At 36.8% G+C, this 10,374-nt stretch overlaps 1 protein-coding gene across 1 annotated transcript; it reads right to left on the reverse strand.

Annotated features, from left to right (window-relative positions):
* Window positions 1-5,940: 5,940 nt before the first annotated feature.
* Window positions 5,941-8,657, reverse strand: LOC148715622 (cilia- and flagella-associated protein 65-like). Its single transcript, XM_088746728.1, has 9 exons — window positions 8,320-8,657; window positions 8,130-8,213; window positions 7,978-8,032; window positions 7,754-7,809; window positions 7,570-7,623; window positions 6,957-7,018; window positions 6,678-6,742; window positions 6,251-6,354; window positions 5,941-6,082 (listed from the first exon to the last, which is right to left on the reverse strand). The coding sequence occupies exons 2-7, from the start codon at window positions 8,157-8,159 to the stop codon at window positions 6,718-6,720; spliced, it is 282 nt and encodes a 93-aa protein (XP_088602854.1). The 5' UTR covers window positions 8,160-8,213; window positions 8,320-8,657; the 3' UTR covers window positions 5,941-6,082; window positions 6,251-6,354; window positions 6,678-6,717.
* Between the last annotated feature and the right edge of the window lie 1,717 nt (window positions 8,658-10,374).

The raw sequence follows: 10,374 nt of genomic DNA on the forward strand, positions 1-10,374 counted from the left end.
AGTCAATGTTGTGGTTGGTAAGTCGATGGTGTTCAGCAATGTGATTGCTGACATCACCTTTCCTCGTCGCCCGTCTGTGTTCAGTCAGTCTTGTTGTGAGGTTTCTGCCAGTCTCACCGATGTAGGAGGCTTGGCAGTCGGAACAATTGATCTTATAAATCGTTCCCTGTCTGTTCCTCGGTTCGTCTTTGTCTTTAACGTTGGTTAGTAACTGACGTAGTGTGGTGATGGGTTTGTGGGCGACGCGGATATTGAAGGGTAGTAAGATGCGCGAGATGTTTTCAGACATACCTTTTATGTACGGTATGGTTGCTGTAGTCGTAGGGGTTGCGGTGTCGTTTGTTTCGGTAGTGGTAGTGGGTCGGTGAGTGTTTCGTCGGATGAAGTCGTTGCTGTGTGTCTGTGTGTCTTTATTGTTCAAAAGATAAAATTACATATCTTATGTTACATCTAATACAGGAAGTACACTTTCACAAAGCTACATTATACTTAAAAACAATTCTATTAAAAAATGTATTCTTAAAACGGTTTGTGCGAATAGCGGGCATGACAGGGGATTTATTTCTCAAATTATACCTAGTGATCTTGGTCTCAGGGAAGTAGGCTCTAAGAGGATGGCTCAGGATAGCTGAAACCTTGCGACAAATTTTGTGATCAGTTAACAAGGGCACAACCCAGGGTAGTGTTTCAGGACCTTATTTGTTCAATATATTTCTTAACGATCTGGAAATTAAATTAGGGAACGAGACACTTGGTTTCAAATACGCTGATGACTGTACGATTATTGCTCCGGTATATTATTATAAAGATCACTCTGTAGACTTAATAAATCAGTTTTTACAGTGGGCAAGCCAAAATAGAATGAATTCAAATTCTACTAAATGTAAAGAGCTTATTATGTATAAAAAAGGTCACACTGCCGAGGCCTACAAAAGTATTTTTGGCATACCTCAGACTAGTAGTTGCTGTAGTTGTTCTTCGTAAAAACACGGTGAAGGTATTTGTTCTCGTCGGATAAGCTGTCTGTCGAGTCACATACTAGTTGTGCGCGTCGTGTTAGAGTTCTGATAGTTGTGGCTTTGTGTGATGTAGGGTTGTAGGATGACTTGTCTAGTAATCTGTCGGTGTGTGTCGGTTTCCTGTAAACTGTCGTTCGTAATGAGTTGTCGTTGTGGCTTACCAGGCAGTCTAGAAAAGGAAGTTTGCCATTTTCTTCGACTTCTCTGGTAAACTGTATGTCAGTGTTTTGTTCGTTAAGGTGGTTGTGGAATGCGTCAATTTCGTCGTGTCGAACGGCGGTGAATGTGTCGTCAACGTAACGTAACCAAAGCGGTATCGTTTGTCGGCAAGTCGAAAGGGCGCGTTCCTCGATGTTCTGCATCACAATTTCTGCTATAACAACAGAAACTGGAGACCCCATGGCAGTGCCGTGTAACTGTTTGTAGTGTTTACCGTTGTACTGAAAGTAAGTAGACGTTAGGCAAATGTTTAACAAGTCCATGATGTCGTCTGTCCGTAGCGGTAGTGGTTCGGTAGATTTTCGGATTGCAGTCTCAGTGCATTGTAATGCTAATTGAAGTGGAATACTTGTGAACAGTGATTTCACATCAAATGACACTAGTTTGTAGTCGTCAGGTATCTGAACAGTCTTGGTAGTGTTAATGAAGTCTTCAGTGGATTGTAGTTTATGTCTGGATTTGTCGGTTAGCGGTTGTAGTATTGTCGTCAGGTACTTGGATAGTTGGTATGTGGGAGAGCCACAGAAAGAAACAATAGGTCGCATCAGGAAACCAGGTTTGTGTAGTTTCGGCAAACCGTAGAGTTTCGGTGGCTGTGGTACCGAGCACCTCAGTCGATAGTACCGTTGGTTGTCAAAGGCGTTCGTTTTCTTGAGTGTCAGTAGTTTACTGTTGAGTTTGCGTTGAAGGGCAGGAGTTGGGTCACGTTTGAGTTCTTCGTAGCTTCGTTTGTCGTTAACTAGTGCGTCCATTTTGTCGTGATAGTCATATCACGTAAAGTAAATATGATGGAGAAATGTAAGACTGAGTTTCATGCTCATTTGAATTAATTCAAAGTCAATTGCAATTGTTCAAACATTAACCATTCCATTTCCAATATCTAGTTTTAGTAATTCTCTTTACTGCCCGCCATACAGTTCTTATTATGTTACTACTGATAATTTAGTTGTGGATCAACTAACATTCCCCTGCTTTTCTGCTTGATAGTATTGATATTGTAGGGAAAAATTCTGTCTTAGTTGGTTACTCACCATGGGTATTAAAGATGGAGTGGATTATCAACATTGACATTGAATGTACCTGGTTTCACTTGTTCTGTATGACAAGTCCCAAACAAATCAACAAACAATGGATCCTGAAAAAATCAGATGAATACAAAATTTTTTTAGGAAGATTACAGTTTAAACTAACAGAAAATATTACCAGTTTAATACTAACACTGACCTGGTTTTGCACAAGACAAGTTAGTCTCCTGTAGTAATTGGATTTGTTGGAGAAAAGCGTACAATTATGCCCTGGGAACCCTTGCCAGGTAACAGACCACAAGTTGATTCCAGCTTGAAGACACTTTGACTACAATCAATCATGAGCTAACAAAAGCAAAAATTATTACATAAGAACAAACAATTAAGTGTTTAAGCTAAAGGTTTATCTGTTGATATCAAGTTATTATCTAAAACAATTTCTTTTCCATAACACTGCCATTATGAAGAATATGACACCAATCGGAAAACGAGACCTGTAGTTTATCTGTAAATTATAATTATAAGTAGCCCTATAGCGATCTCCCTCCAATGGACTTAGCCAGAGGTGAAAAACAGGTCGGAGGGAAAAACCATCTAACAAAAGACATGAGCTGATTTTTTTTGCATTCTGAAGGTGGAAGCATCTGTTAAACTTTGTCAACATGGGAATTTCTTAAGATAAGTGACCTTTATCCATAGCAATTATGCTTACATAATAAGCACCAGATAGATTACCAGATTTTCAAAAGATTTCAAAGGCAACAGGGACTCAGTGAATATTTTTTTGGTTATTTTTGCTCATAATTAACTAATTATCAAATTGGACTTGATCTTTTTTCTCTAGTACTAGTCTTATGGTGATGTCATTCCCTTATCATGGAACTTGTTAATCTCCCAGATATCATAGAAAACACTAAGTTAAACATGATTTAGTGCTCAAAGGAGCTGACCTTGCACCAAGGGAAAATGAAGTAATGTTCCTGAAGGAGATAACCAATTTCTTTTGGAAGTAACTGAACAATTACACCAAAACAATTATTTACCTTTCATGAATAATTGTTAAATAAAGAGAGTAAATCCAGAAGTGTTTGACCTGAAAAGCTGCAGGAACATCTGAATTGTTAACAACCTTGAAACTTTTAGCTGAAAACTTGCTAGATTCTACAACTCCCATATCAAGATAGTCAGAGTCAAGACCAACTTCAGGCCCTAAAGAACAGATTGAAATTAAGAAAAACTTGAACATTTTTCAACAGGAACTTCCTTGATTAGAGAGTAAGTGTGGTTCACAATGTCCATGATTGATGTGAGATTACTGTTGACTGAAGAAAGAGTGGAGGGGTACTCAGGTCTATGACACTGGGCTCTCAGAACCTCAACCCCATTATAAACAATTCTGTGGCCAATTAGAGACTCCATTACTTTTAGGCAAATGTAATTTTTGCCATCTCAACTTTTAACTATGCATGGACTACCTTATAAAGCCTTTCAAGTCACCCTAAAATAAATTAAACACATCCTTATGATAAACATCAAATGATGACATTTCTCTGAATATATAATTTATTTAATCATTTTATACTAGTCTTTTGAGTTTATGAGCTGTTAGAGCCTATGAAAGCACAAACATATCACTACCTTTACCTATTCCAGTGCATTTTATAATTGAACAATTGGTAGCTCCAAGAGCTATAACTTCCAGATAATCCACTGAGTATAAACCAGGATTCTGTGGAGTAAATGATACCTGAAATAAAAGAATACGAACAAAATACATTTTAAATAAAGATCACATACCAGTGAGCAGTTGTCAAAGGAATTAATAAACACAAGTGCAGATACAAGAAGAATATACAGAGAAACATTCAGTTCACAAATATTGCAAACAGAGAACAATGCAATCGAGTCCCTTCAGTTGGTAATACATAGATTCACATGCAACAAATAATTACCTTAAAAAATGAATGGTTGCATTATAATTAAATTAACTTGTGATAGGAAAATGACAATCCTTACTGTTGCTGGGCATCTGCCTGCAATCCTTTGACAGTGAGTTTTGTCTTAATCACCTATTTTTCTTCTTTACGAGAGTTAAAGCTGATGGTGTGAGCCTATAATGTAAGATAATAAGGAATTATTTACAACACAGGGCTTATGACAGTGTAACAATTAATTCTATCAAATATGTAAAACCTGATTGAAGATATAATTTATGAGAATAACTGACGTGTATATAAGACCAGTATACCATCAAAAATGTTTTGTTTTACTAGAGACCCTGTAACAATTTACAGGGGATCCTAAAAGACAATTAACAATTTAGAAAAAAATTTGCAGTACACTTAAAATGCCCACCCGAGTTTCATTGGGTAGAATGATTCCTTTAGAGGGATCAATGCTAAGACTTTTTAAGTGAGGTCCAGGGTTTTCCATGGAAACCTGATGGGTAAAATAAGGTTTGTTGACATTACAATTACATTATATTACAGTACTGCATCAATCAATTCAAAGCTTCAGCATCTCTGCCCCTTTCCCCCCCCAACCCCTGACATTTGAACTTTTGATAACTGGTTTCTTCAAATTCCTGAGAAGGGAAAAAAAAAGGGTTCAAATGTGCCCATTTTTTTCTCAAGAAAAAAACAGTGACCATGGCTTTCTACACATTGGCCAAGCTATAAAACCTAGTGAAGTATTTACCTTAAATACATTGATATTTAAGGATATAACACTTGTATTCTGCTGGAGAGACTGGACACATCTCTACAAATTTCCCACCCACCCCAGTCATGCAAGGTTCAACCCGCTACCGCTTCCGCTTCCATTCAGATGATGGTTATTCTGTAGGGAGGGAGGGGACATTGAAGTTTTGAATTGATCGTCACATATCAGTAATCATTAATATTCTTATGGATAAGGATGTATAAGGATAATTTATTTTATGTCAGGTACACAGGGAGTGGTTGCCGGTTGCCCAGATCTCCTGAGCCAGGGGTTCATGATAAAAGGGACTGACATTACTAGATTCCTCATTCTAGGAAAAATGATAAATTTTAATTGATGGGGAAAGGGAAGGTGGCCTTAGTTTGACACTTAGGAAGGTTGAGAACATTGAACACACCTCAGTGCAATCCTGGAAGCGTTCTTGACCTCAAACAGCCTTGTTGATGCTGTACCTAAACAGGTTGGTTTGAAATGAACAGTTCCCTGTAAAACCCCAAAAATTTACAATCAGATATAACAAATCACCTGGTTTTCCACTTAACATGAACTTTTTACTCTTATTAAAACAACAGAGATACTTAAATTAAGATTGATTTCAAAGCAGTAACTAATGGATTGGTAAATCTTAGTCAAAATATAACAAGGAGCTGTTCATAATTGATAACCATGCCATTATGGATTCAAATCAAAGAGTAATGGTTCAATCGAAAATGTCCTAAGATTACAACCTGATTATTGAGTTTTAGAGATGGAATCTCTGCTGATCCAACAAGGCTTATTTCCCAAACAAAGTTGTAAAGTACTCAGTACAAAGTTTCATATATCACATGTTACAAAATAAATGTCACCTGCTAGACAAAAATTGCATTTGATTGTATGTATTGCTGTGTCATAAGCCATGTATTTTTGCTTGCAAAAGCCTGCAAATTCAAAATAAGCTGTGTTGTATGATTGCCACACACTAAACTACTGACTAACCTCACTTGCTCTAAAGCCACACCAGGAATTATTGGCCCGCTGTTATTTTTGTACACACTTTGCTGGGCTCGGCTGTACTGTCACAACCTCAGGTGAATCTTTCCCAGTACAGCCCTTATGCTTGATTGGTAAGAAGTTATTATTTAATTTAATTTTTGCTAAGGTTCCCACTTCCATTGGTTTCTTACAGACTGCTATAACTTATTTCTCCTCTAGTTTCAACCATACTTGTTCCAGACCCAAGGTAGAAAAATAAAGATAAAATCTTGCAATTTGTTTTGTAACTACCTTAACAGATTGTCATCAAATGCAAAATGGATCGGATTCTGCCCATTGCTGGTCAACAGCAGTGTTCTGTAGGACATGCCATCCACAGTAGTGGCTGGAAAGACCTAAACATTCCAAAAAAGGAACAAGTTACTAATCATATGCTTTGTCAACTAACAGAATACAATCATACTGGCACCACCTAGTAATACATTATGGTGGACTAAAACTGTTTCTATCCATTAGTTTAGGAACAGCATTATTCTAACAAGGGTAGTGTAGTGAAGCATTTGTCCCATTTACACAAGCAAAATGTTTTCTTAAAATTAGGTTGACCTGAATAATCAGTTTGAGAATCTTCAATGGGGAAAACATATCAAACCATGCTTGAAAAAACAGCTTTAACGTGTGTTTTAGCTTTGGTGTGAATGGCTAAATTATCACTTACCAGCTGTTGTACATCCCATTGACTTCTGGGGATAAATGATTCAGTCCGCATTGCAAATGTGAGTCCTAAAAATAAAATCCAATCAATTTTTTTCGGTGAAACAAGGAACTTGGATTCATTGATGTTTCATCAATGAAAATTCTAGATGTAACATCAAAACACTTAAGCTAATAACAGAATATGGAAACAAAAACAGAACTAAAGCCCTGTATTGTTGAATCTATAACCATAAACAGAGTTCAGTTCAAATTACTTATTAAAGTTAATTTCAGCACAAACCTGTAGCACTGAGCGAAAGACACCAGGGAGGACACTTCAACCAGTCGATAATCTCTCATACTCTGTTCCAAAATACAAATAATATTATAATAACTATTGGTGTGACTCAATATCAAGGGCATACTTCACCTGATAGGCAGAGAATTAAACGTCAAAAAACATCTTAATGACACTATCAGAACTCTCAAGTTAATTGCCTGACAAAGAATAAGATTTTTTACCACAATTCCTAGCCTCTGATTGTGACACCATGGGTGTCCCCTTCTCAACAGAAGCGGAGGGAGGGGGGTGTGTATTTAAGGGAATAATCCCCTGGAAAATTGCAATAAAAAGTAATAGCAAGGACATGCATTTCTTCATTTTGAGTGATAACTTCCATTGCTGAAGTGTGAAGTGTTTGAAGCAAGTACAAAGGAAACAAGGAGTAAATTCTATTTATCAAATGAAAATCAGTTATATGGGTACTGAACTAGAACTGCAGTTTGCTATCTCAAAATCAACAATTTGAATCAGAAACCTTGATTTCATGACAAATAAATAAATGGTTGTTATGAGCTTGGAAAAAATTGAGGCTTCTTAACTGGTACACCAGCACAGGAAATAAATCCCTCACCTTATAAAATGTATAACACTCCAGGTCAGCACTAAAAACCTGATTAGCAGCATTCTATTAACAAAAAAATTAGAATTACAAATTGAACTGTAAACAGAATCAGACAGTAAAGGCAAAAATGAACCAAGTCCAAGTGAATGAAAGAAGCATAGACAGTGTTTACTGACAGTATCAAATAACTTACTGGTCTAAATGTCACTCGGAATGATGCAGTCTTTAGAGGGAGGATGTCTGCTTCATCTGGGGAAACAGAAAATATTCCTTGTTGTGTCTATCAGACAAAAAGGAGCAAAATATAACACAAGAAGAAATCACAATGTAACATTTATTTACAATTTAAATTATAGGTCTCAAACTAGAGATGGGCAAACAACAATTGTTAATGACCTAAAAAGTACAAGTTTTCACCTTTCATCCACATGCACGTGATTTTTCCCTTTGTATGATTTGTGATGTTTACTGTCTGTATAAATTAAACACAGAAAACAGAATAAACAATTGAGCTCTGATTCACAGTGAACTAAACCAAAGGAATTAAACCCTTTTTTGAAACCATTTACCTTCTGCTCCACAGCCTTAGGATCCAGCATCTGCCCAAAGTCTGCCTGGAGAACATCTAAACTGACACGAGGGACAATGGTGGTCTGCAAATCATGAATTCAAAATAGTGATCACATTAGAATCAAACTTCATGCATTAAATTTAAATGAAGGAAGAATAGGGACCTTAACAAACAAACTAGTAACTTACAGTTTCTCCAACTGAGGCATGACAAAGAACTCTTCCATTGGTGACAGTTCATGAGCTGATGGCAGCAATTCTCCAGAAGAAGTACTCTGCTCAAAGAGAGGAATCAACACAACTTATGTTGTTAATTATTCCTTACTTTCTGAAGATAAAACTCAAAATTAAAGGGATGATATAACTGGTAACAAGTAACACTCTACTAATCCCATGCTGCTGCATCTTTTCTCTTAACTGGAATTTCATTCTCAACCACAGTTTGTGTACATAATCAACGTTTTAAGATTTTATTTACAAAGCAATAAAATATTATGTTTTAACTCTTTAACCCCTTAGATAGAGTAACTGGTTTCTAATTTAAATAAGATATAGAAGGCATAAGAATAAAGGAAATAATCACCAAATTAAGAAGGTCCTGATCGTCAATACTGTAAATAAAGTACAGAAGAATGCAGAGAATACCAAAATCAATTTTGGGGTGCAAAGGGTTAAATGTCGTTAACCTACAACTATCAGAGTACAAACCTCCAGTGCTATGCTATTAAAGCTCCTTTGTCATCAAGTTGAAGTTTGTTTGTTCTCACATCTTCATTAAGTTGCTATAATAAATTCAAGAACATATTGAGTAGTAAGGTTATTTGATATGTTAGATGTACAATCATATAGACTTTGTTGTGGGCTGCTCTAGAGCAGAAGCATTTTGAAATAACTTTAATTCGTATAATTATTCATCATTTTAATCGAACGTAATCTACAGATCTCTTTTAGTGGGAACACCACCACTTACCTCAGATTTTTGAGAATCCACATCTAACATGAGTGTGATACCTGTCCAGATGTTTCTTCTGCAAAACAGCTGGTAAACAGATAAATTTACGGTTCATCATTTTAACCTCATGGTATGACATAAGTCATGCTATGGGTTTAGGGTTTGGAGGCAAATTTCAATTACAAATCACTCACTCACTCACTTTGTTATACATTAATTAATGCATTAAACCTGGATTAAACACTTTTTCTTCCCCTCTCCAATAAGTTTACCTGTTCAAAGTCATGGTGTATGTATATTTGGGGGGTGGTACAAAGGCAAGAGTATGCCGAACTACTTGGACAAATTCAAAATGGCATCCTGTCCCTTGAAGGGTGATGGTTTTTTTTATTCCAAACTTGATCAAAACATACCTTTGTGGAGCCAAAAATGGAAAGGAAATATGCTACAGAATACCCGACTGCAGAGAAATGGGTGTCTGAGTCTTAAAAGTGACAATAACATGAACAATTCGTGCGAGAAGACCTAAACACTTCTACACACTTAATTTACAAGATTTAAATTACCTGAGTAAGTAAACTTTTCTGCATCATTCAGCTTACACTTCACTGTTAGAATAATCTAAAAGTAGGCTGCCATAAGTCTACAACATGAGCATCAAAGACAGAACGAATGATTCAACAATCCGTATGCACTCTGCCACTGGCTGGGCTCTTGTGCGTAGCATCTTGTGTTGTCAGTAAAAAAATATTCTTGACACAAACTCTAGTTACACCTACCTAATTTTATAAAGTTATTCTTAAGGAAAATGTTCCTGAAAATGAAAAAGATTGTAGTACTATGAAATGCAAGTATCTATAGCATAGTATCTAGAGCATTGTATTGCGCCGTTTGGCTGCATAAAATTTGGCTCCTCAGTTTTGGCTCCTCAGTTTTTTCTATACCAGTAAAAGAGCCAGTGTGGGCAGATTTTTTCTTCAAGTGCCTTGGTCTGATCTTCTCTCACCTGATCTGTCATGTGAACTTAAGCTTAGAACTCTCACTGACATTATTAACCTTGGGCTGAACACGATCATGCCTGGGCGTTCTACAAAGGTGTATGAAACTGACCGGCCTTGGTTTTCTGTACATCTCAAACATCTAATTGCCCGTCGTCAGAAGGCATTCGCATCCGGGAACCAGTACCTATTTACGATCTTAAGAAACAAAGTGAATCGAGAGCGCAAGCGCTGTCAGAGGGTCTATTACGAGAACAAGGTTGATGGCCTGCATGCTTCCAGGCCTCGTAATTG

This window comes from Stylophora pistillata, unplaced genomic scaffold (genome assembly GCF_964205215.1).
Source record: "Stylophora pistillata unplaced genomic scaffold, jaStyPist1.2 SCAFFOLD_63, whole genome shotgun sequence".
Taxonomy (NCBI): Eukaryota; Metazoa; Cnidaria; class Anthozoa; order Scleractinia; family Pocilloporidae; genus Stylophora; species Stylophora pistillata.